At 40.1% G+C, this 27,313-nt stretch overlaps 2 protein-coding genes across 5 annotated transcripts in view; one reads left to right on the plus strand and one right to left on the minus strand.

The window, feature by feature from the left end:
- The first annotated feature begins 2,053 nt into the window (after nucleotides 1–2,053).
- ccnk (cyclin K) lies at nucleotides 2,054–9,270 on the plus strand. Its single transcript, XM_074685943.1, has 11 exons — nucleotides 2,054–2,215; nucleotides 3,289–3,524; nucleotides 3,755–3,836; nucleotides 3,928–4,059; nucleotides 5,900–6,005; nucleotides 6,109–6,166; nucleotides 6,441–6,610; nucleotides 6,701–6,909; nucleotides 7,049–7,079; nucleotides 7,254–7,325; nucleotides 7,748–9,270. Exons 1-11 carry the CDS (start codon nucleotides 2,207–2,209, stop codon nucleotides 8,278–8,280), a joined length of 1,638 nt encoding a protein of 545 aa, XP_074542044.1. The 5' UTR covers nucleotides 2,054–2,206; the 3' UTR covers nucleotides 8,281–9,270.
- Nucleotides 9,271–10,384: 1,114 nt separating this feature from the next.
- Nucleotides 10,385–27,313, minus strand: part of ccdc85cb (coiled-coil domain containing 85C, b) — a 57,621-nt gene continuing 40,692 nt past the window's right edge. For 2 of the 4 annotated variants that reach the window (XM_074684902.1, XM_074684904.1), the window contains 4 exons: nucleotides 21,229–21,330; nucleotides 15,844–15,936; nucleotides 13,749–13,847; nucleotides 10,385–12,572 (listed from right to left, as the gene is read on the minus strand). In XM_074684902.1, coding sequence (XP_074541003.1) covers nucleotides 12,483–12,572; nucleotides 13,749–13,847; nucleotides 15,844–15,936; nucleotides 21,229–21,330 — 384 coding nt within the window. In that variant the 3' untranslated portion in view covers nucleotides 10,385–12,482. Of the gene's footprint in view, nucleotides 12,573–13,748; nucleotides 13,848–15,843; nucleotides 15,937–21,228; nucleotides 21,334–27,313 lie in introns of all 4 variants that reach the window. The other 2 variants (XM_074684901.1, XM_074684903.1) reach the window with 1 other exon arrangement.

Raw genomic sequence — 27,313 nt, forward strand, 5'->3', positions numbered from 1 at the left:
GTGCTGAACAGGAGATCCCCTGAACGCACCGCAGGGCAATACCTACACAAGAGACGAGGACATGCGGAGATGAAAGTTTGGTCCTAGTCACTAAAGACATTATGTTGACATTTGAGCACCTTTCCAAAAAAGTGCACCACTATTAAAGGAGAGTCTGCATGCTCATAATTTATGACAAATCATAAAAATGAGCTCAGAGACATTGTATGAGAAGGGACAGGTCTTTCACATTAGTGGTGCAGCACAGCCGGCTTGGATTCTGGGTCACAACCTTTGTCATATCCTTTAATCTTCCATTTTTCATCTCCCCCATCATCTATGAAGAATAGAAATATTACATCGTATTTAAAAATAGACCAATAAAAATGGGAAAAGATAAAAGTGCACTGGACAAAAGGCCATCCAGGAAAACATTTTGATGTGTTTTAAACCACAACAGGACTGACACAAACAATGATAGGTCCACTCCAGGACGGCTCATGGTAATATGAATATTGCTCTGGGATTTGCTTATAGTCGGTGCTTCATTATGCAATGTTTAATATTAATAAAGAAAGTACAAGTATATATTATTCATGAGCTGATTTACTGTAGTGTGTGTGTGTGTGTGTGTGTGTGTGTGTGTGTGTGTGTGTGTGTGTGTGTGTGTGTGTGTGTGTGTGTGTGTGTGTGGACTTGAGTGACAGATTGAGATGCTCCCTTGCTACGGGCAATACAACTAGACAAGGCTCTTACTTTTCTACAGGACACATCCTGACAATTTCTCCAGCAGTTAAGAGGATTTGTCCGAGCACGGCTGAATATATAATGCATGCAGATTCCAAATTTTAATTTGGACGCAGTAAATGATTCAATGCTGGCTTTTCTCAGAAGTGAGGGCTGGGAGGGGAACCATGAGGGCACAAGATGTTACTCAGAAGTAGTGTGCTATCATGCTGTAATGCATGAAGCAAACAAGGTGATGGTGATTCTATGAGATTTTTTTCATAACGAGTTTGAAAAGTTAAGCTACTCAGGAAGAAAAAGAATGGTGCAACTTTACTTTTATGTATGGAAAAAAAAGATTCAGTTGCACAGAGTTGCCTTCTCAATCTGATAGAGGCATCTCGTTTCCACAGGACAACTTGAATTGAAATGTGCCCAAACCCACATAGTTCTTACTGTTACAGGCAAATCAAGATACACTGACAGAAGCTGGTGCTGCTTCAGATTAATTGGGAAAGTAGGCACCCCATGTACAAAGGCTAAAATCCAGGTGCAGGGACGCCACATAGGGAGAAATTAGTAAATAATGTTAAGTACCCATGACTTATGGAGCCTTGAAAAATGGTTGAATATTAAGACTATCCTGAAGTGTAAGATTTTTGTTTCATGGGGCTAAAAATCCTACAGTAACCTGTCCCCTGACAACATCTCTGTTCAAACTCTTGATTTTTGTTTCTTTAATGTTAATGAAACGTTCTGTGTCTCAAACAAATAAATTTAATGGAATAATTTCTATAATAGACCCCAAAATACTACATACTTTCAATAATAATGTAGGGGTTTAATACAGCTCTGTTTTGCATGATGTAAAGAGAAGAGAGTCCCTGACCAACATGTAGTGTACTGAATTATATTTGTGGTGATAGTGTTAGCTGTGTAATGAATAGCACTTAAGAACATAAATAAGATTTGGTAGGTGTTACTGTCTTATGCAGTGCAAGTAAAAACAAAAACGAACGAAACAAACAAAAAAACAAAAACAAACCCAATGGGGCCTTAATGCTTACTGGTTTAGCAAATGAGTCATTTGATCCAATGACTGCATTCGTATCTAAGATTCTACGGTCCTGGCAGCTTATGTCCATGTGTGATTATTTGTCTCCCTCTAGTGGACATATTTGGAAATAATTTGTCAATCTTTTAACACATGTTAGTGGCCTCTTAAACAAGCGTTACTTTCCTTAAGAATTAGAAGTCGAAGAAGCTTGAGTCAAGTCAGACACAGACCAGACAGACAAGTTTATTCGACATTTGACTTCAGCACACGTGCATCAGATATTTGCGTGATGACGTTGCCCAACAGCCTCTGACGTACTCCAAAATGGCGGTGCCCTTGTTACGATGGGGACTGTTGTTGATCACTTGTTAGCCAACTTATTGTGAATAACTTCGATAAATCGTTCCTATCGTCTGTTTTGGGGTGATTGACTCTGTCGGCTTCATGTTAAAGGTGGGAAATGTGTTTTGTTGTGGACAGATGGGTCATAACAGATGTGGTTTTTAACTCGTTTCGAGTCTAAGCGGTGGACTAAGTGTGTTAGCTGAAGATGCTAACGTAGAGTGTCACCTGTTAATATTCAATGGTTAACTTTAATTTATCTGCTTCAGAAAATATCCATATACTGTAGTCAGACTGTCGCACATAACTTACATTCAGAAGTCTTGGCCTTTGCTTAACCATCTTTTCCATCCATTATTCTCTGATGTATGGCAACGTTAGCTTCGTAGCAGCAACTTTAAGCGCTTGTATCGCTAGCTTGACTCGCCGCTCGTGCGACTCCATCACGTCAATTTCTAAAACCTCTTCCGTTTTTTTCGGGACACCCACTCATTATTACTACGTATGGTGCTTTTAATCTTTTTTTTTTTGTAGTGTTATTGTCATTGTAAGAGTGACTGGTGTCTCTAACACACAGGATGGTATGGCATGACAATCGTTCCGTTATGTTTGAGGAAACCTCCACATTATTTTCTCTTGTCTTATTTTATGACTTTTACAATGTTTTCTGGTATTTGAGAAACTAAATCAGGGACCGGTTCCATTGTTTTATGGGGTAATCTATGTTGTCTCAAGTATACATTTTAAATCGTGAATTAATCCCAATCAGGGCGTGGAGTATGATAAAATAATTGATTGGGGATAACCCTATCACTTTTTAATCTAAGTAAATATCAGAGTATCTTCTATTTAATCACTAAATTGGCACCCATTAATCCTACATTAGGCCATTGTTTACTGTGTTAAAGGAAGCAGCCGTCATTATCAGGGGTGTATTGAAAGTGTTAAATGTAACCGTACTCTTTGAGAAAGCACAACATAGTTTTCGTTTCGTTCAAATGGATTCAGACTTTTGCAATATGTCATTGGAAAAGCTAATATTTCCGATACAATAAACAGTGAAATTGCAATTAAATTGTCAGCTTTTATCTGGATTAAAGCAGATGGTTGTTACTAATGTATTAAACATAAATAGACAATTTTTTTCACAGCAACTTATTTCTCTTTGCTTTGTAACTTAACAGCCCAGTGCAGCAGGCCCATCCTCTGTCACCTCTCCTCAGCCAATGAAGGACTCCAAGGAGAACCTTTCAATGACCAACCAAGGGATCCTGGACCACATTAAGCCATGCTGGTACTGGGACAAGAAGGATTTAGCCCACACACCCTCTCAGTCTGAAGGTCTGGACCCTGGCACAGAGGCCCGGTATCGGAGAGAAGGCGCCCGCTTCATTTTTGACGTGGGGACCAGACTTGGCCTGTATCCTTTTTCGTTAGAGTTATTAAAAAAATTTAAAAAGCTGTACCAGCCATAGCTCATTGTAACTTCTTTAAGATGAAAACAGTGTACTAGCTAATGACACATGGCATCCTCTCTTGAAAAAGACATCATCAAGAAGGAAGTTGAAATATTATGGCTGATTGGCATAGTAAGAACAGAAATTGTTATCAACTGTAAATGTTTTCTGTGGTTTCCTTGACTGTCATCAGACACTATGACACACTGGCAACTGGCATCATTTATTTCCATCGTTTCTATATGTTTCACTCCTTCAAGCAATTCCCCAGATATGTGAGTTCAGTGGATGAACATTCTCAAATTTTCCTGTTCCTAGGATTAAAATAGACAAGTGTGATTAATGGTCGGATTTCTCTGTCAACAGGTGACGGGTGCTTGCTGCCTCTTCCTGGCAGGAAAAGTAGAGGAAACCCCAAAGAAGTGCAGAGACATCATTAAAACAGCCCGCCTCTTGCTGAATGACATGCAGTTTGCCCAGTTTGGAGATGATCCCAAGGTGGTGTTTTTTTTATTTTTCTTAAACTGTGTTTAAACGTTCCAGTCCTATTTCAGCAGTCCAGGAATTCTAGAGTTTGATTGGGACAAGATTATAATTTAACCTCTTCTTCTCCCATTGTAATGGGTGCTAAGCTTTTGCACCAATATGTTTTTACCACATCACAGAACATATAAAACAGACAAAACAAGTAACATTGGAGAAGAAGAGAAGCGTTGTTGTTGTTGTCCATGGAAAAACTTCACCAATAGATGTTTTTCGTTTGTTTCTCATTTTATTATTTTTCAGGCTTTTTATGTCTTTAATTAGAGAGGATAGGATAGTGGATAGAGTAGAAAACAAGGTGACAGTGGGAAATAGGCTGGAATCAAACCTGGGCCAACCTTTCAAGGGTGAACCTCACGGGGCACAATCTAGACCACAAGCCCATCTGTGCCCCAGTAGATATTTTGGTGGTTAAAAAAATAACTTGGCAGATTTTGGATGATACTTGTTATGCATCACAAGAGCTTTTTGTCTCTGAAGGCCACTGTCACTTCACAAACAGAGCTACACTACAAAACAGAAAAGCTGGGAGAACTCAAAATCTCAAGGCAACAAACTTCAGCAAAATTTTGAGTTAAGCTAATAAACTTAACCTTTTGAGTTTTTACATTTATTTGGCTTAACTTTTACAGTTCTAATTTCTGTTTATTCAACTTGATGTTGCAGTAACTCATGTTTTTATGCTTAAATAACTTAAAACCGTAGCTTCTGTTCACTAACTGTAAGTTGCAGTTACAATTTCACATTTTATTAACTTAAATTCTCGACTTTTATTTACAAACTAAAAGTTGATGTTACTTATGAATTCACATTTTAACATCTTAAAATCAATACTGTGGTTGATTTACTGTAAGCTGCAGTAACCTATAATTTCACTGTTAAAAAACATTGAGTTCTGATCTGTCACGAGGAAACAGGTCTGTAAGCCCTTCTTCTGATTCTGAGTCGGTGGCTTTGTTACAGCAGGCTGAAAAAGACAAACATATATTAAACAATGTTAACTTAGCATATTGTCTCTACATTCAGTAGAGGCAAAATAGCAGGTCATACAAACAGGCTCATAGTCTGCTGTCCAAGCTGCCTGCAGTGTTCTCTGTGATGTCAAACCCAAATTGCAAACATGCCTCTGTCTTGTCCTAAACGTGAAGATTTAAAATGTGTCTGATCAAAATTAGAACATAGCAAAGTTGATAAAATTTTGTCAAACAGACAGGAAAAGTCAGCTAATATTTTGACAATATTGTGTCAAGTTAGCTTTGATTTTTACAGTTACCAGCCACAGGGACAGCAGTATCATCAGCAAAGACCAGTGACCTCTATCCCTGGTTGCTTCCACCTGCTCCTCTGAGGGGTTGATGAGATGTTTCCAGACCAGCCAAGAGAAATAATCTCTCTATCATGTTCTGGGTCTATCCCAGGGTCTTTTTCAAACTAGGCATGCCTGAAAAACCTCACCAGGGAGAGGATAAAATATCAAACTGTTAGATATCACTAAATGTTTCTATTTCTACACGTTCCTTTAAATCTTATTCTATACATTTAAAACCATATGCTCTTTTCAAGTAGCTGGATAAAATTGGAAAGTTTACAAGGTAAAGAATCAGTTATTATAAAAACCTTGTGGGTTTTAATATACCAGAGTACATTGAATATCTTGGATATGATGTAAATTGTCTTGGTACATGTGCAAGGTAGAAAGTTGGTGCAGTAACTAAAATTCAGTATTTCGTTGCCTTACTTTGGTGTGTTGCAATCTCATCAACAAAAGTGTTTGAGGCATCCCGTCTTTCAACAGGAAGAGGTGATGGTGTTGGAGAGAATCTTGCTCCAGACGATCAAATTCGACTTGCAGGTGGAGCACCCTTACATGTTCCTGCTGCGCTACGTCAAACAGCTCAAAGGTGAGATAGGAAAAGTGCTGTGAAGCTCCTCGCAGAGGGTGGAAATACTTCATGGTCTTAAGAGTCTGGTAGACTTATTGAGATTTTGTTTTGTTTTTTAAAGGGGAAAAGAATAAAGTGTGCAAGGTGTTGCAGATGGCGTGGACCTTTGTCAATGACAGGTGAGCTGTTTGCATGCAAACTCTGTGTGTTGTAGATGACATCTTCAGTCGTCATGCTCAGGATGTGCTTTGTATTCCGTAAATCTGTCATCACACATACTGAATGCAAAAAAATGTGCATTTACTACGACTTATAGCTCAGGCTTCGCAGCCTGTGAAGTGTTTATGAAGAAAAAGGTCCTGAGTGGTGTCACACTTTTATAATTGTTTAGGATGCACACAGCATTAATAACAATCAAAGAGGAAGTGCAATAACATTTCTTTGTCCCTGCAGCCTGTGCACCATGCTGTCCCTGCAGTGGGAGCCAGAGATCATCGCAGTAGCTGTCATGTACCTAGCCGGCCGCCTCTGCAAGTTTGACATCCAGGAGTGGACCGCCAAGCAGTCGTCTCGCCGCTGGTGGGAGCAGTTTGTCCAGGATGTCCCAGTGGAGTTGCTTGAAGGTACTTACCATGTAGCTCCAACACTTGCTGCATGAGAGACTTTCTTTTATCACTTTACGGACTCAGGACAAACATGTCTTTGTGTTCAAGACATTTGCCACCAGATCCTGGACCTGTACTCTCAGGGGAATAAACCCATCCCACAGCAGATCCAGGAGAAGGAGCGAGCCTCTGTTCCTCCGCTCCCAGCCCCTCCAGCCCCACAGGGACAACCTCCAGCTACCAACCCTCCTCCCCCACCCCCTAAGAAGACTTCACCTCAGGGAGGCAGCCCAGCACGCCAGCTCAAACGCTCACATGTGAGTACCATGCATGAATTTCTCAGCCTGAGAACAATAACCAGTAGGAAAGTACCCGTCTCAATACCCCACAATGTTGTATTTTAATACTCAACAGATGCTACAGCCTGCTCATTTTTTGACGTTTGCTTATTTTCAGGCATCCCCTAAAGAAGAACCAAAAGCTCCCGGTAAGTTCTTAACAAACCTAATTTTCCTGCAGGATTTAAACCAGATTCTTTAGATGTTTGTTCACCCACTGAAATTCCTCTGTTGATTCTTTTGTGTTTTAATTTTTTGTTTCTTAGATTTATGATATTAATGTCTCAATGAACAAAATGTTGACAACTGTGTTGAATTCACAGAACAAGTGGGATCAAAGATTCCCAGACTGGAGAGCCCCATGCCCCCTCTGCCCACATCACAGCCTCCTCCAGGTAAAGGTGAATGTTTTTTCTGCTGTTTTCTCGTCTACATAGTAGAGCATGGGTACATGTGGTCTGTTTGTGTGTGCCACCGAAATGCTTGTAATGAGCTGCCAGGACCCCCTGCCTGGGACTCCAGCTTGGAAAGCAACATAAAGTCTTTAGTCTGCTTACATAACTAGTAAAGCGTCTGGACATGATGTTTCCTGACACGCGCACGCTCCCAACCTCTCCCAGACCAATCTGATTAGAGCCTGAGCCTGATAATGAGACCTCCTATGTGGCTAAAGCCCGCCAGTCCTGGTCTGGCTGTGTGCTCACAGTCTGAGAATGGAGAGGTTACTTCAGATCAAAGTGGACTGATTAAGGGGTTTTGGTTTTTACGGGACAGATGATCTAATTTTTAAATGTTTTCTCTTTCTCTTCTCACTCAGAACGCAAACCTGCAGCTCCAGCCCCGCCCACAGAAGCTGAACCAGGAAGTGAAGCTGCTCCTCCTCCTCCTCATGCCCCACCTCCACACCAGCCCCCTCCCTTACCTCATCGCCCTCCTCCACCGCCGCCTTCGAACTACATCATGTCCACCAGCAGCTCCTACATGTCTGGAGAAGGCTTCCAAAGCCTGCAGTCCATGATGAAGACAGAAGGTCCATCCTACGCTCCCATGCCTCCAACCTACGCACCCCCTATTCCGCCATACCACCCCCATGTGTACCCACCACCTGCTGCACCTCCTCCAGGCCCTCCACCTCCACCTTCTTCATACCCACCTCCCAGCTTGCCGCCAACCTATCCACCACCAGGCTACAACAACTATCCTCCACCCCCTCCACGTATGCCGCCTCCAGGTATCGCCCTCCCACCTACTGGGTACCCTCCACCACCTCCAGTGCCCCCAGGACAGTCACAGGTCCCCCTGCCTCCTCCGCCTGGCATGCCCTTAAACCGGGGTGGATGGATGAGATGAGAGTGAGACAGGAGCATGAACTGTAGCTGTGCAGCTGCAGAGAAAGAGTGACGAGGATCTAAACAGAGGACGAGTTTGTTCAGCTCTTTCTTGACTTTTGTTCTTCGTGGTGACTTCACAACAACTAGATTTGAAAGTAAAAGTGAGGCCTGGATGGTTTGCACCAAGTCAGGTTCCCATGACCACAAGTAAAGTGGTATTCGGAGAACCTGACCTGCCTAGATTCCTGTAATACGCTAAAATGAACATTTCAGACATGTACAGGATGGTACTCTTTGTGCGTGTGCCTGGGTCCAGGAACATGTAACAAAAGCTGTCCCCTGTTTGTTATTGTTTTGAAAATGTAATCGAGAAATGTCAGAACTTTTATTTCCCCTTTTTATTTCTTTTTCCAAACATGCTCTGTAAGTAAAAATGAGGAACAATTTTTACTTCAAGGACTCTAAAGTGGAGTCTTAGACATCTTTCAATATTCTGTTGCCTGATTTAGTTATTTTTAAGTTTTCATGAAATCCCAGTGATACAAGTGTCTCTGCTTCTGCAACCTGTTTCTTTTCTTCACATTCCAACCATTCTGCTGAAATAGAAACGGTGCAAAAAACTTGATGGTTGAAAAGCAGCTCTCTGGTCCACAAAGGAGATATCACTCAAATATACCTGTGAAAATGCAGTTTGTTCAAACATGCTGTTTTTGTCGTGTTACTACTTGTAATGTTAAAACTCCTAGTACTTGATATGAAATTTTACATGTACAATTAGACGCTGTCATACCTGTCTCATTAGTTTTAGTGAAATTACACATGAACCTAAGTTTGACAAACCTCTCATTAAACCAATCATGTCTAACACTGAACAGTTTGAGGTATATTTGTACATATCTGAGCTTTTCATTGGGCTTTTTTTCCTTTGCGTTTTATCCATGTGTGCCTTAGTTAGGCCTCTCTTCTCTGTATCCTGCACGCAGCTTTTTTTTTTGTCTGTGTGGCACTTAGGATAATAAAGATTTTCCTACTTCTGAAAGGCCCGTGTGTTTGTATGGTGTTTATAAGGTGAAACAGCCAACAAGAAGTTGTTAGTAGATGTTGGATTCGTAATATTTTCAACCTAGGATTTTATTATTATTTTTTTAATGCACCTTTAGCGTTATCCTATCAGATGGGCAAGTGGGCCAGAACTGGCAAGAACAAAATTAGTACCACTGATAAATACGAAGTGCTACACACATCTAACCAACATAGAAATGTACTTGACAAACATTTCACCTTAAAGCTAATTCAGAACTGTTAATCACTCCTTAAAGCAGCTTCATGTAAACCATACTTTCTTTTAGTGAACTATGTCAAATGTTCATCCATAACGCTATGCTAGCTTTCCTGCTATTTTAGCTAGCAGTTGTCGCCATTATTTATTAGCATATTTCTCTCAACTTCACTGTCAGCCACCACAACTTTATCCTTACTAAAACTTAAACCTATTTTTGAGTCATTTGATTTGTTATGTCAAGAGATAATTTTTTTTACTGAATCAAAATGTCTCCCAACTTTAAGCTAGCTGTGTAAAAGGGTTTATACATTACCAGTGCAATTTCAATGGTTTAGCCATGAAGCATGGTTATTTCAAGGGTTAATTCTGTTTTTTAAAAACCTTCAGATAGCCTTCTTAATTGATTTTTGCCCAGTATATTGTACAGCTTTTAGCAATTCAGCATATCCCTCCAAACTTAAATCATGAGCGTTAATATTAATCAGAAATCCAGTGACTTCCCTGTTTTTTTGCTAGCTTCATTTTAACTTTCTACTAAACTCTCAACCATATATACTTTTCTTTTTTCAATTCCAAACAACCCAACGATTAATTTTCACCTTAAACAATTCATTAGAATCGCTGTAAAATCTTTTTTTTCCCCCTTCACGTTATGTGGTTGTTGAAGTCGAATACAGTTTGTGGCAGTATTTTCAGCACCCAGTCCACCAGAGGGCAGTGTAACTCAATCATTAAAGAAACAACATTTCCTCTCGCTAAGACGTTTGTTCCACCCATCCTATATTAAACAGTCTGTTTCCACCGCGTAAAGACAACACTGGACAGTTTCATTAACCAACTTTCTTTATTTTCTCCCCATTTTTTTTCTAAAAGTGGCCTATTTGATGTTTTCTTTTCATCTGCCAAATATTCATCTTATCAGTGAAGTTCAAGAAAAGAAGTCACAGCCATGCTAGTTACTACAGGAATCGACTTTTACTCCGTAGACTCTAGGATTATGTACTGTGGTTTTAGCGTTTAGGCAGAAAGAAAGACAGTAAGAAAGAAATACTCTAGATGTTTAAAAAACACAGTTGAGTTCCAAATCAAAACACCATGCAGAAACAGTGTGGCACATTTCAAATCAAATGCCTTTTTTATAAAGTATTCAAAATTGTATCATGGCTTCAAATTAGTTCCTAGAAAAAAGGACACTTTTTATAAAACCACACTTTGATTTATTTTTGAGCCATCATTTGAAAGAAGAGAGGTGCATGGCGATTAGCCTTAGAAATGTTCTAATTTGGAACAAATAACACTAGAGATGGGGCTGTCAGTCACTAAACGTATCTATGAAATAACTTTACAGTTTGAGTAAATCTGATAAATCTAAAATAAGACTGTTTAGTCACTGATAGCGCTCCCATCTCTATCTAAACCTGGCAATAAATACTTTGACAAACAGCGTTTGTTCATTCTGACATCAAGGAATACTCATATTTAAATGTTAGTGTTTTCAGGAGACACCTAAGGGAAGACTTATCTCTCATATTCTAAGAAAAAAAAATAGATTCAACCTTAAGAAACATGCACTGCATAAACACACCTGCTGAATCCAAGAGAAAAGACTGTGCTCAAGTAGAGTAACTGTTTTTCATCAGCAATGACGATGAACTCTTATTATTTTACTTTTATTGGGATAAAGGTTTTTGTGTGGATTCAGCAAACGCCTTCAGCAGTCTTAAACCGAGTTGTAATCAGGGTTCAATAGAGAAAAAGAGGATTCACAGGTAGATGCTACAGCTGTAAGAGAACCATTCAGTCTCCACACACACAAGCAAACACACTCACACACACTCACACACACACAAGCACCACAACACACACACGCACTGCTGTTTCAGATGGGCAAAGGTAAAGCTGTAGCCCTCCCAACCTGAGAAAATGATTGTCAAGCATGCACACAGCATACAGTTTTAGTTAATTCCACAAAGTAAGATCTATCAATTAACGCATGGAGATGGTTTGATTTAGAATGGCTGTGATACATTTTCAGGTTACAGAGAAAAAGGAATAATAGCAATTAATCTGAAAAAGAATAAAAAATGAAAACAAAGATATATATGTTCTGTTGTTTTTTTTTACCAAAAGCAAACCCTGTTTAAGGTCTGGCTGTTGTGTGCGACTCAAACTAAATAATTGATCACATGGCCACGCTAGAATACAAAATAGATAAAAGAAAAATCAACAATAACAATGAAGTAGTGCTATGGTTTTATACATAATATACACAAGTTAACAGTGATCTCTAGACTTTATTATCCATAGACTTGTCTTAGTATGAGCAAAAGGCGCTAGGTCACAGTGGGTTTCACATTAGTTAACACTTTAGAATGCTAATGCTAGTTATACTCGTTGACCACTAGGGGGCAGTACATGTGACAGGAGCTAGGGTCTCTATAGGAGGTACTATCAAAACTCATCTGAAGATACCACCACCATGTTGCTTTCACACCCCAGCAACAAGTGTAGAGATTTCCGCTCCTGTGGCCTCTTCACGTCTGTGCTTTAAACCATGTCGTATCGCTAGCTTGGTGTAGCACAGCTATATTATAAAGGGCTGAAAGGGGAGTGTGTTGATAGCGTTTGGAGAGAGAGCATTGTGTAGCTGGAAGCATCAAATCAACAAAGAGAAGTGGTGTATCAGTGAAACTAGCTGCCAGTCGTCAACGCTTCATAAACTCTGAGATAGGAACATGTTTCGTACATGTGAACAACACACTGACAGGTCCATGAAGTCGTTTTCTTAGCCAGTCTTTTGTTGAAGGAATGCTGGGTGCTGTAGGCAGTAGGGAGCATGGCATGATGGGTTGTGTAGGCGCAAGAAGTACGAGGTGTTTTCAGGTGAGTGTAGGTACTGTAAATCCTGATCTCTTTCTCCTCCTCCTCTGGTTGCGGTGCTACAGCGGCCCTTTGAACTGGTTCCCAGAGAGGTGCTGTCTGATGGACAGCTTTGATCCTGCTGCATCACCCAGCTTTCTCCACACCACCTGCGAACGAGGGCAGAGACAGAAGTTGAGAGAGGGGAAGAGGAAGAGACAGGCAGACTTACAGGCAGAGACTGAAGGAGTGAGGCAAGGCTGAAAACAGAAAAAGGCTTTCTTCTTCAAGAGTGAAATCTTCAAATGCTCACAGTTTGGCTTTGAGCTGCAGAGTCTGCAAACTCTCTCACACACACACACTCACACACACACATACATGCATGTTATGGTGGAGCAATCTCTGAATCTCTGTCCTCTGTCTTTACTGAAGCAGAGATCTTTCCGCTTCTCAGGGAGAGGGCCCTGTGGGAGACCCCAGTGATATTACAGAGGTACCATTGTAGTTTCCCCCCAGATTCCTGTCCTGTCACATACCTCTGCAGGGCCTAGATAGCCCTGCTCTCATTCTTCCCCTAATCAGCAGACCTTTTATCCCAAACCAGGCCTTTCAGCACCAACAGAGAAAGATGGAAGGAGAGTAGGGGGAGGGAAATGGAGGGGTGAGGCTGAGGCAGGGGGTGGTGGGTGCTCTTTTCCCTGCCGCTCTACTTTAATTGCTATGACAGCTCAACTACAAGCTTCTACTTACAGTGTAGAGTTGGCTGTGGAGCTGGGACCATGGAATAAAAGGGAGGGTGATGGAAAGATAGAGAGAAAGAAAAGAGGAAGCAAGTGGGAGCGCTGTGCTGGGGACACTAGTGCAAGTGTCATTCCAAACCAAATTAGTCTAAATGAGGCTTCCTCATTAGAGGAATCAGCTCAAAGGCTGACCTGATTTGCACCAAGCGGAACAGAATTTGAAATCTGACCATCAGACAGAACAAATAACGCTGTGCCATAAGGCTTCTTTGTTTACAGAGATGCTTTATATCCAAAGCACATAGTACAGGGTGAGTGTAACACATCAGACTGCATCAACCAAGTTGCATGACTGTCCTGACTTCAGTATTTCTTCTGGATTTGTGATGTGTTACATAAGTTATTCAGCAGTCCTAACAGATGACTTGCATGGTGGATCACACGCTCAGCTCATGCTCTTCCCATTTCTTCTTTGGAAATGAGTTTTCACGCATCCAGGCAGCTGAAACCACTGTCTCTTAAAGCACAGGGCCAGCATGAATCAAAGGCAGAGTGCTGGGAGATACAGGGAGTAGAACTGCAAAGAAGGTAAAGTGTTGCACTCACGTTGCACATCTCTCGCACAATAGCCTTCTCTTTTTCACTGAGATCATCTTCGTAGTCCTCAGGAACCTGCTTGTCCAAGTTCTCATGGACCTCCAGCACCTAAAAGCACACAAAGTGATGACATAAAGCTACAGAGGAGCAATAAACAACAACTTTTGATTAGATACTGTTGTATGACTCATGTATTTGCGTTTTAATTCTCATGAAATACAATATTGTAACTACTCTATTTCGAAAAAAATGAAACAAAACAGGTTATTGGAATTCTTTTTTTTTGTATTATTCAGGGACTATTTAAGGCTGTTTGACAAAAAAACAATGTTGCACTTGGTAAATAACAATCAAGCATTTGAAAGGCCCACCCCCTAATGTCTGAACCTGCAACTATACCCAAGCCTGAAATCTCACATTTGTTCAGCATTCATGTTTGTTTTGTGTTATTGTTGGTCAACAGTTCTCCAATCACATGTTCAGAAGAAGGAGTTAGAGTGGTTTGATGACCTCTTTGAAGCCTGATTGGGCAGCCCTGGAGCCCCCCTAAATTCTAACCTACGAACAACTAGTGGCCTTATTGGAGGCGGGGCTTGTGTGAAAATGAAACAATTAGCCTGTGTTGCAACAAGTAAGTGCTGTATCAAAATTATAAGCAATTATTGCACATTTTAATTAAAAAATACCGTATCTAATATTTTTGAGTCCTTGAGAAATTGAGAACTAAGAATCAAGCTGGGCTTTTTTGTTATTTCTTAAGCCCCAAATTATACAGAGTTATATAACACTACTTTAATACTTACATTTTGGCCATCAAAGTGAACATGCCTGATCTCAAGAGCCAGTATTGAGAAAATTGGCTGCTTTTTTTTTACTTCTTAGCTGCATAGATATGTTTGTAAAAGGTGCTGGCAAAAGCAGGTATGAGGTTCTTACCACATAAACTGTGATCAGTCTGGATGCTAAAATAATTCTCAGCTACAAAAAAAAAAAAAAATATATATATATATATATATATATATATATATATATATATATATATATATATATATATATATATATATATATATATATATATATATATATATATGTATTTTAAAAATTAAATAAAACCTCTGTTAAATGTAAACTTGGTAACACTTTACTTTAGAGGTCCGCAAATTTCACCAAACTTATGTAATAATTAGACTAAGGTTTTTCTTATTTCTTTAAATTTAGCACATAACTTCTTTGAATTAATGTCCCAATTTTTTGTCACAAGTCACAACTGGTAGGTTACTGTTTTTTTTCCAGTTTCTTTGAAATTTACTCCAAAATGTAAGGTAAGAAGGTGACCATTAGAAAATTATTTATTTGAAATTAAATCACAACCCACTACAAAATGTTTTTTTGGAAGTATCCCAAAGTTTCTGCTATTTCCAAAGAATCAGGTGATAAATAGCTGCTTAGTTTATGAATACAGAATTTAGGTTAATTGTTTCCTCGGATAATTACCACAGTTCTTTAGTACCAAGTTTGTTGATATACATAACTGAGATCACATGTAAAATGATAAACCTTTATGATTAGGCCTGTAATGTTTTACATGATACAACCGAAGGCGTCAGATGTGATATTCACCAAGAGTGAGGTTGTGAATCGACTTTACCTGATTGTGATAGACACTGTGAGTATAGGTGCACTGCAAAACAGAATCTGGCCAGAAGTTATGTGCTAATTTTCACCAAATTCTTAAGAGATTGCAGGGGTAAATTCAAAGAAATAAGAAAACACTTTGTCTAATTATCATCTCAGTGCGATGAAATTTGTGGACTCCTAAAGTTAAGTGTTACCATATACTCACTAAAAAGCTAGACAAAACTAAAATGAAACCTTTTTAATTTTTGTGATTTCATGATTGTAGATATTTTGTGTTTGTCATATGCAGCCTCCTCCAACACTCAATGACTGTTTAGTCGAGTTGATAAAATAGGTGAGTTTTCCTCAGGGGCCCCAGGACAGAAAAAAAGACTGCCAAAGTAGACCCTGATGAGATTGTGACCAAACAAACTGTTGTTTCACCTCTCCATTTCCCTATAATCTAATTTACTGAGTGAGTTTGTACCTTCATGGCATGCACCACTGCCTCAGGCTTCTGGACACAAGACAGGTAGCCTGTGGCAGGAGAGGACTCGCTGGTGGGGAGACGGCCAGTACCCTGAAAGTGGAAGAAGCAGAGTGAAGGTTTTACTGACAGGTCTGAACACACAATGTACAGTGGACAGCCTGAGCTGTGTGTCACACTCTTATCTCATCAATTCTGCTGTCACAGTGTTTAACCCCGAGGGTCATATGAGCACCACCTCACGTAGCTCTTCATGTGAGCCAATTCCAGGAAACCTTGCTCAACAACAGGAAATAAACTGCTCGCTCTGTATCACAGTCTGCCTCTGATGTAACAAGTAAGGTTTCTTGTAGTGTAGCTCTGAAAATGCCATCCCTTTCATCCTGACTCACATCACCTCTCCTTCCCTTGTGTTTAGCTTTTCTTTTTGTGCTCACCACAAATTCAACTCCCAGCCAGGTTTGCTACCTGCACAGGGTGATTTAACCTGCTGTGATGGGAGCAGGGGGTTTGCTTGACTCATCCTACCCCCTGGTTAGTTCCAGACAGTGGCTCTCTGTTAGAGGGACACAGAGATCCCTGGGACACACAATGGCACCATTCAGTGTAGGCTGGCATCGGGGCCCTGCATTAGACACAGCTCTGTGGCTCTGTTAGCCCCAGTTCAATTCTCTGCTAGTTAGTGATGCGCCTGTCAGCTCCCTCCGCACCCACTGGCCCCATTTAGGTGCCAGAATGAGCCCACACAACCTAATAGCACAGAGATAAAATAATAATCCCACTGCAGCAGGGAGGGAGGTTTGGTGGAAACGGCCCAACAGTTAATTCATACCAAATAAACCACATGAAACTGATTTTTTAAGCTAGTCCTGCAGGTTTATCCTAAAAACAACACGACATGAAAGAATGACATTACATAAGATTGTACTAAATTTGCATTGAGTATTTTATGGCATGTTTAAAAAAGTGAAACACACAAGAACAACTTTTTAAGTCAAAAAGAATTTGTCATTCATAAAGTTATGTATAAATTCAAACATGCCCCACCTGAGAGCATGGAAATGAGCTGCCTGTCGTATGAGATTTCATTCATGAGTTTTGATTTCAGAAAAAAAATGCATAAAATGAAAAGGTTACAGGGGAATTTGGTTATTTCGTGAGTTTAAAAGATTCTGCAGGACACATAAAATCATCTGAGTGCACCAACAAGAGTTATCAAAGCTCTCCATCAAATTCTCAGGTAGGTTTTTCATTTTCTTTTTGAAATTTTAGAGTACTTTCACTTTTACTTTGCAACATTTTATGGTGAAACACAACATTAATTAAGTCTGGTAAATTAACTGGTCAACAATAGTGACATGACGTCTATGGCTCATTCACAGTTTTAGCTTTAACGTGCAAAATGTATAAATACTTCTTAAAACTGGGGATGCACCGATCCAGCTTTTGTGGTCCTGATACCAGTACCCGGGCTTTGGGTATCGACCGATACCGGTCCTGATCCAATATGAGTGTTAAATAATAACCTGCATGCTTTAGTGTGGGTTAAGACTGGTAATGTTTTGAGTGAAAGACAGAAATGAGTGCATATGGAATTACTGAAGTTAATATTAGATACTTTTTCAAACTGTATACAAAAGGAGATGATTCTGTAGCATGACCCTCCAGTTCAATCCCTTTCCATGGCATGGGCCTCTTGAAGTGAGGGTATTAATGATGTAGAGAATGGTAAATATTTCAGGGGCATAAGGAAATGATACGTCACATCTGTCTTTCTAAATCTGATTATAATTACCTTAGAGTAAAGTGTGTTTTCTTTCGTTAAAGGTCAAATGTAACTAACTTATCTCTGCAGCTCCTTGCAGTTTCACTTTTCAAGCTGCATGGAGAACTATGTAAATTGCTGTCGCCTCTGCTCTGTTCTGTTGGTAAAAGCTTTAATTTGAAATGTGTAAACACTTCCCGCTGACACTGGGTCAGATTTTTCTGTTTATTTTGAACCAGAGCCGCTGCAGTAAAGATACAGATTTAGACAGCGCAGAAACACAGCCAGCTGGAGGCAATGTTTACTGTTCATATGGATGTACATTTCGGGATGCCTGCATAAACAGGCCTGATTTTGGCCTTGCAGGATAAGAAGAGGAGGACGACAAACATTGTCAGAGTCAATGGTTTGTTGTTTACAGCATACAGAATTAGATCTGACTGTGGAGTGTGTGTGAGCAGGCCAGCTGCTTTCTTTTTCTGTCCATCTTTCTGCTTCTTCTTAGTTGTCTATCTGACAATCTCACGCACACACATGACCAGAAACTGGGCTAAAATGGACGAAATATAAGGAAGGTCTTGATAGATTGGGGTGGATTCACACAGCAGTTCCCTTATTCTGCTGTTGTAGTTTTTGGCCCCCACCTCTTCTCTTCTCTTCCACCCATTCTCTTCCTTTCCAACCTCTGAGGTGGTGTTTTTTTTTTTTTTTCTCAAGTGGATGAACTTGGGTCACGTTAGAGCAGGAAATTCATCATCACACAGCTCAACATGAGTGAATGTTTCTAAGAAGTTATCACGAGAGAGCCATCCTAAGAGAATGATACAAATCCCAGAACACTACTTCACTCTTTAGAGGGGCTATATTTAATGTTGTAAGTTGGGCTCACTATAATTTAAAGTCACTTTATTTAAAGTATTACAACTGAATACATTTTTAAGCCTGTAATATCATGACAGATACAGTGTTTTGACCATATGACCTTTCTTTTAATCAGACATTTACAACCAAGCTCTAGTGAGTTCAGTATCTTAACTTTATAGTGAAGTTAGCACATGGTACACTTGTAATGTGGGGTCCATTCAGTGAACTTCTGTTTTATGATAATCTAAAGACAGTTTGTGTTGGTTATGGTTAGCTGTGGTTTTAATTGTTTTAAGCTGGCTTGTCAAGATAACTACTTGTAGTGAAAATTTAGTGACTACCAATGCTTATGAGGGACCTATATTTGATGGTTCAATCGGCTTCTTGTCATTCCTATGCATTGCTCTGCTTGGTTAACATTTGTTCTGTAACGGGGGAATGCCAGTGCTGTCTGTGAACTAGTTTGGTATAAAAAAAAAAAAAAAACACAAAATAAACATATGTTTTTATATGGTTAGGAGACAGGAGATGTGGACCAAAGTGCACATTTAAATCAAAAATACTTTGTTTAATCAAACTCAAAAATCCAGAAACCCAACACTTCCAAATCCGAAATCCCCAAATCCAAAAAGCACTTTTACGAGAGGAGAAAACACAGGAAGCTAGACAAGAAGGGCTGAACAATTAATCAATATGAAACCGAATTCACAATGTAATAGAATGCAATTTTCAAATTGCAAAGTCTGCAATTAGAAAAAAAAAATCATGCACACTGACCTGGAGGGAATATAGTAACTTTTTCTCATTCTTCCTTAAAACCAGCAAAAGTCAATACGCTGGTTTTCTGTCTAAAACTCTGTGAGCTACAGAGATCCACAGAGCAGAATGATGGTGGCTGGCCTTATTTACTGTACTCTGTATGGTTTGTTACTCTTACTGACAACTGGAGGTCAGTAAAATTTCACAGTGTTCCTTTTTCTTTTTCAATTAGAAAGTGCTAGAGAGACTTGTTTATAGTTGACAGCGTCCTTTGTCATGTTGGTCATACTATGGTATGACTTATAGCTTGTGTTTAGTAAACAATGCAGAAGATAAATGCCCCCTCCAAAAATTGCATGCTAAATTGCAATCGCAATATTGGTTAAAAAAAAATTGCAATCATGTTATTTTTCAAAATCATTCGGCCCTATACGCAAGGGAGACAAGAGACTATATAGACAAAGAAATCAAACATGTATGTGACGAGACACAGGTGAAGAACATAAGTGAAACACTAGGACAGGAGGCAAACTAACACAGGTAGCAAGAACCACGAAACAAAACCAGAAACACAAGGAAAACCCAAGAAAAAATAATACATGAAACAAACAAAAACCAACACATTATAGTTACAAGTATTTATGTAAAACTAATTTGTATAATTGAGATGTTTTTCGGCAAAAAACATTACCAAGTTTAAAATTTTGCTTTCAAAGGCATTTGATGGCTCAGCCAGTTAGAAATTTTCTCTAAGCATTGGTCACGTTTACTGTTAGTGGGTTTTAAGACTGAGACACAAATAATATCTACACAGGAACCTCATGTTAAGGCTCAATCTGATTTAAACTAGCTGAGTTTGTGAATTCATCTGGGAAAAACTCCCCCAGGTAAACACTGATGCTAGCACTGTCAGTGAGAAAGTTCAGCAAGAAAAGTTACATATAGCCCTTAATTCATATCAATAGTTTAGATGAAAAGAGAAGAGACATATGAACTCTCTTTCTACTTTCCCTCTCCATCCTCAGTCAGAATGACATCAAATGTCATGTTAGCATAAAGCTAACAGTTCTTCATCATCATGACCTTGTTTTGTGTTAACCTGCACCAGTGAATTACATAGAGGGAGGCAACTATCACAATAATTTGCAGTTTATCCATCCTCCTGCAGGGAGAGACCTCTTGCTGGGTCATGGTTCATGGAAGTTATTGAGCGGGATGAGCCTCCACGAGGAGGCAGATTTGACCCATGAGCTTAAAAGGTGCAAGCTGGATCTGAAGGCACTCGACCTGCACCCCACACTGAGGGCCTGTGATTAAAACACAATATTGATTTTTATACACAGGGATGGGTTATTTCTCTGGTTAGTTGCATAGCCCAGCTCTGACCTCCCTTAAGCAGTCAGAAAACAATTACCTAGCCTCTCCTCCCCAGACAATAGCAGGGTCAGGGGTGGCAATGGATTTCAGAGGATTATTACTTTCATAGTAGGATTCAGTTCAAACAGGCTCCAGGGAGGAGGGAGTGAGCTAAAGGGCCAGGATATGAGAGAAAGAGAAGAGAGCTCTCAACTTCCAATCCTCAATTTATTCTACTTTAGTTCCTCATCTTTCTCCCCTCCTTTTCTAGCCTGTGTCTGCCTTCTCTTTTTCTTCCCTCTCCTTCTGTGTGCGTTTCATTTCCTGTCATTTGTGAGAGAGAGTGAGGCTGCCTGTGGAGGTTTAATTGGAGAGTCACAAGTAAAGTGAATTAGAGCTGACTTGACTGATTCCACTGTGGAGGCACTGGCACCGTCTTCTCTACAATTAAGTGTGCATGTGCGTCTGCAATTAAACCCCGTCTCTGTACCTCACCACCTTCGTAAAAGCAGCGCTGAGCTGAGTAGGAGAAGTGGAAAGAGTGGATGTCTCTTTTGTGCATCAGTATGAAGTTTTTCAAGTTTCCCCTTCTGTGGAACTTTGTACGTGTGTGTGAGTGCATTAGCCTCTTGGGTACTGACCATGTGCATGGCATCCTGGCGCTGGGGCAGGGAGGACAGCTGGGACTCTGAGTGGTACAGGGTCATCCCCTTCCTTAGGACACGGAGGTCACCTGGGTTACACTGCTAAGACCAAACAAAACAAACATATCAACACAGATATGAGAGATTAGACTGTGAAAAAAAGTCAAAATAATCGTTAAAGTTTAACATTGTTTATGTCAATTTAAATACTGTTAACCCTTTACTGCCTGAATAAATATCAATTGTAAAAAAAGATTGTTTTTGTGCGTTTTTGCGTTCTTACGGATGTTCAATTAATTGGAGATTGTAAATTTGAGTATAGTAAACACAATAGTAAAAACTAAGATATATTATATCTATTGACATGAGAAGTTCATCCCCTGATCATATATTGTGACATAGTGGGTCTGATACAATCTTTGGTTTGTGCTGAATATGGATCAATAGATAATATTGAGATACAATTGCACCTACGTCTAACACTCAAAAGTTTCTAACCTGCCCGACACGCAGACAAGATGGCAGAAGAACAGGATCTCCTAATAGTCGAAGTGAAGATATACAGCCATCTGTATGACTCTTCACACAGGGATCACCGTTATAACTGAGTGGTAAACAATTCACGGTGTGTAATTGCAGCTACTCTGGGCGGAGAAGAGGAATCTGTTAAGGCCATGTTCACATGTAGCCGGGTATTTTCAAAAACAAATACCCCCCCCCCCCCCCCTTTTTTTTTTTTTTAAAATATACTTTTGACCACACGTAGCGGTCAAATACGCTGATAAGTAGGGCTAGAGGCATGCCAAACCCATATATGGCAGTGTTTCCAGATGTAAAACCTGTGCCAGCCAATCAGAAAGAGCCCCTGTCAATAATGTCAATGAGAACCGAAAACTCAGCTTACTAGGGTCCACACCAGGGGTGCACCGATCAGTACTTTCTGGCCGATCACCAATCACCAATCTTTAAAAAGCCTGACCTGCCAACATCAATTTGGGCCGAGACTGATTTTTATTTTTTATAACTGAGAGCATATACCTTCAAAGTTCCAATCTAAATTTATTGAAAATCATTGAACAATACCTGTGAAACAATAAAACCTTTATTTTTTAACTTAAACAACCAATAAAGTGTCCTGAGTTTTAGGTCTCAGAGAAAAAAAACAACAATGGTCGGCTGTCAGACCTTCCTGGAGGTATATAAGATCAGTTTCATATGTAAAGATGGGACGAACACCGATCCCCCAAAATTAAGGAAATCGGCACCGATCGATCGATCGGCCAGTTGATCAAGCGGTGCATGTTTAGTCCACACAAAACCATGAAACCGGAGTTTTTTTAAAATCTTCACTTTGGCTTGAGTTTTCAGAAAACACTGTTTTTAGTGAGCTGCGGTTTGGTGTGGACAGCAGGCGTAAACCTATAAGAATATCTTTCCCAAATACCCGGCTACGTGTGGACATTGCCTAAAGGAACTTGGAAAAATCTCTTGGACAGATATGGTGTGTTGTAAAGAAAGAAAAACTTATTCGACTCTAGTTTAGAACTTTGGTAGACGTATGTTTGTGATACGCCGCCCCCTGCAGTTTGCGAATGGACGCTGCGCGGGGAGTTAAAAAGCATAAAAGCCTCACTCATTCTCTTGCATGGGTCTCGTGTGTCTGGTTTCCGCGCAGGCAGAAAGCGCAACACAGCCTAACAACAACAACAACCTGATATGACAAATAGCCCAACCAACCTGATTCCTGTTTCTTTTTGCAGGCTTTATACCAACAATAAGCCACTATTTTTGCACAATATACAGTAAATATCAATGGATTGGTTAGGCTTTGCTGTGTGGATTAAGATTCTCTGATGGTTTATTTGAAACCCTGATGTTCAGTCATCTTCCTGCACTTCCACCTGTTTTTCCATCTCCTCTCACGCCAATACTCTCAGCAGCATCACGAACTGCACTGGAGTGGCGCTGGGCAGTGTGTCATCAATAGTTGCCGTTGTGCAGGATCAAGGTTCACATGATTAGTCCTCATTAGCAGCCAAAGACGGCTGGTTACTGGGGGCGGTAACCAGCCTGGTTTCTCTCTGCAGGCAGGAACACGGCAGCATCGCTGTTCCTTCTGACATTTCTCATGTCACGCACGAGTGTTCCCTCTGCGCGAGGCACAGCTAGTAAACACACGTGATGCCTTGGAGCTCTCGGGCAATAAATAGCCCAATGAGCAGTAAGCGTGCGTCTGTGTTTGCGTGGCCATTGTGCTGTGTTGTCTGCTGCTGTATTATCTCCCCCTCTCTCTAGCACACACAGGTGCACAGTCACACACACACATCTGGCACACACACAAAGCTACAATCAGCATTCCCCTTGTCTTCCCTGTCCTTTGATGTTCTCCCTCCTCTGCTCCTCTCTCCCAGCTTAGTATCCTGCTGCTGTTCCTATAACCTTTCACAATCCCTCCCTTGGCTCTCTGTGATCTATCCTTTGGGTTTCCATATTCATGCCCTCAATTTCGTTCCTCCGCTACCGTCTCTTTGTCATTTCTCCAAGCTTTTTGTCATTTAGCAAAATACGCTTTAAATGTCACATCTTCAAGAGCTGCAATCCATGAAATTAACACATGCATCAAGTGAAAAAGATTCCTGCCCAGCCAATTCCATCTCCAATAACAAACCCACACACGTCACACACAACTTAACTGTCCTCTCCGAGTCGTCCTTGACCAATGAGACCAAACAAAGCCATTTGTTAGCCTGACAGCTGGGGACAGTTGACCCCCTGCAACCCTGTAAAACTCAGACCCCTCTATCTACACATCTATCACAGTGTTCTTGGTGGTGACAGGGAGAAGCTGTGGACGTCATGCATCACTTCCTGTTTGAGTTATGAGGGGCGAGGTGGTGCTTTCTTAACAATAGTGCAGAGAGGATGGTGGCAAGCAAAAATACCCATTACAAATTAAAGAAGAATGAGAAGAGGTTGATCTTAGGCTGTTTTCTCCAAACTAAAACTCCAAATCTAACCAGCACAGAAATCCTGTTTTTAAAATTTAACTGAATGACTTGCTCAGTTTAGGATGCTAACTCTTCACCTGCAGCTGCACTTTAAGCTCCAGTGTAGCACAAAGTGAGGTATTTCTGTTACATATCAAAGACCGTCAGCTTTTGTCAACTAGCCCCCATTTAAGTGATGTGTTTCATCAGCCACTAAATCAGACAAAACTCCGACATTCAATAATGCACAATTCATTAACCTTAAGTCCACCAGACCCTGCAGCAGTCCTCTCTGACTAAATGAGTTAAATTAGCCTGCAGTTAACGAATGAGGCATCTTCTAAATCCATCATCTAAATCATTCATTTCTCAGAGCCACACTGAGCACATTTGTGTTCATGAAGGAGTAGAAGTGAGCGTGTAGGAGAAGCCACAGAGCACCTCACACTCCACCGAGCTGACAGTCATAAGTAACGGTTGAAAGACACTGGAGATCAGTGTGGGAGTAGAGTTTAGCAGCAAATCACGTATATGCGTGTGGCTGAGCATGTTAGAGTATGAGCCTGGGCGTGCGTGTGAACACACACCTGTTTCTCTTTTTGTGTTCACACCTGTGCTGTGCAGGCCCTTGTTAATATTCACCGTGGGACTTTGTAGTTTACTCCCTCCTTGCTCCCTTTGGTACGGTAAAATCCTTCAGTCTAGCTGGTTTGGAGGGTCAACATTCCTGTGATAAGAGGCTATTGTTTCCTAAAGGCCCAATACAAGTTTCACTGAGCCAGTTTCATAACACAGGATGTTAGGCAATATGTCCATTGAGGCAACTAATCCATTGTAACAACCCCACCTGCTAGCATCCAGACAAATGTAGTTAGTGCTGTATTGTATAAGAGTCAAATTTAAAAAGTAAACTCCATAATTTATTACAGTACACTCAAGTTTTATCCTGTAAATTCATAAAAAGCAGTTTTTATATTCAAAAAGAACATTTTCTATTGCATACATTCATCCCTTCATATTTCACTTTCACTCACACACCACTTGTTTTACATGCATCATTGATACCAGGGTGTCACCTGTGTCAACCTCCAAACTTTAATTATGTAGCTCACCAGACATCCCGACAAGCGAGGACAAGTGTCATTTATGCACCAAAGCACAACATAGCATCCATTCACCTGAGGTAACTTATACCAAACACTCACTGTGCAGTGAAAAAAAATAATAATAAAAAAAAGCTCCAAGGACAGAGGAAGGCTCTGCTGCCAAGAAAGGCCACATACAGGCAGGGCCACCTGTGCTTATTAGTTAGCCTAGCATGCTAGCAGTGCATAACAGAGACTGGGCACAGCGGCAACACTCCTGCAAGACAAAGTAGTCAAAATCCTTCAGGGCTCATATTGATACTGTTTAACAAGAGCGATTCACCTCTGTGGTAATGTTTGAGGCAATATTTTAAACTGACTGTCCTGATGCACAAAATATGTGCTATGACGTGCTGCATGGTACGCTGTGATATTTCAGATTTTGAGGAATAAGTCTATTTACTTTGTAAGATTTAGATGACAATGTCTAACCTCACTGTGTCCTATAACAAAATCAGCGCTAACACTTTACTTTAGAGGTCTGCAAATTTCATCACATTTAGGTAATAATTAGACACATTTTTTTCTTATTTCTTTGAAATTAGCACATAACTTCTTTAGAATAATTTTAAAATGTATTGCTGCATGTCAAACTGTTTTTTTCCAGTTTCTTTGAAATTGACTCCAAGTTGCAAGGTAAGAAGGTGATGATAAGCAAATAATTTATTTTAACTTAAATCACAACCCACCACAAAATGTTTTTAGAAGTATCCCATCGTTTCTGCAATTTCCAGAGCAGCAGGTGATGAATAGCTGCTTCGTTCTTGAAAACAGAAGTTGGGTTCATTGTTTCCTCTGATAATTACCTTTGAAATGTTAAGTGAATACTTCAATTTCCCAATAAGCAGTTGATAGTTACCTATTTGTTATTTAATTTCACCAAGTTCTTTAGTATCCAGTTTGTTGATATACATAATTGAGATCACATGTAAAATGATAAACCTTTATGATTAGGCCTGTAATGTTTTACATGACACAACTGAGGGCTTCAGATGTGATATTCACCAAGAGTGGGGTTGTAAGTTGACCTTACCTGATTGTGATAGACACTGCGAGTACAGGCACATTGCAAAACAGAATCTGGCCAGAAGTTGTGTGCTAATTTTCACCAAATTCTCATGAAATTTTGTGGAGTAATTTCAAAGAAATAAGAAAACATTTTGTCTATTTATTATCTAAGTGCGATCAAATTTGCAGACCTCTAAAGTAAAGTGTCACCAAGTCAGGCTACGAGAGCATTAACAGTGAATAAATTCCTGTTTCATTCCTCCTTTTTCATCTCTGTACTCAATTTCACAAAGAACTATGACTATGTCCTGTGAATAAAGCGTAAATTTGAATAATAAATTGATGATCAAAGGTAAGAAAACACGACAGAAAAGTTGAAATTGTGCACAATCTGTTTATGTGGAGTCTGCAGGTAATTTGTGTTTAATGTATCTCCCACGCATGGCAGACACTTCCAGAGCTGTCATCATTAGTCTTTTGTCTTACTTGTTAACATACATTTGCCAGTGTTGGTTACTCATTGCATTGTTCCAGTGGTTATATAATAATCTAAGCACTACAGCATTTTGGCATCATAAGGAGTTACAGTTAAAGGGCCATCATACGACAGGCTTTTTGGACCTACACTATAGAAAATAATAACTTGTTTGCCAATTAATTTTATTGGTGCTACCTAGTGAGGGGGGCATTGTGTTATTGCCAAGTAAACACATAACTAAACATTACTACAGAGTTGGCTCAGCACCTCTGTGTGTCAACAGCCTTTAATAACACACAGCTGACTGACTATGAGTACATTGCCTTGTACAGGTGTTGCTCTGGTTTTGCCCATTTGCTGCATATGAGGAAGGAACAAGCTGAAAGCTTCGAAAACAACCATCACCAAAGAGATAAAAGAGCAGAAAGGGCAACAGAGTCTCAACCAGCAGATGAGTCAACAAA

Source organism: Halichoeres trimaculatus, unplaced genomic scaffold (assembly GCF_033239565.1).
Source record: "Halichoeres trimaculatus isolate MK-OKI-2021-1 unplaced genomic scaffold, fHalTri1.1 fHalTri1_scaffold_13, whole genome shotgun sequence".
NCBI lineage: Eukaryota > Metazoa > Chordata > Actinopteri > Labriformes > Labridae > Halichoeres > Halichoeres trimaculatus.

Bases quoted from the DNA above. Each gene is read 5' to 3' on its own strand.
- ccnk (XM_074685943.1), top strand. The intron at 4,060-5,899 runs GTGGTGTTTTTT...GTCTTTCAACAG, and splicing joins AGTTTGGAGATGATCCCAAG to GAAGAGGTGATGGTGTTGGA. The intron at 7,326-7,747 runs GTAAAGGTGAAT...CTTCTCACTCAG, and splicing joins CACATCACAGCCTCCTCCAG to AACGCAAACCTGCAGCTCCA.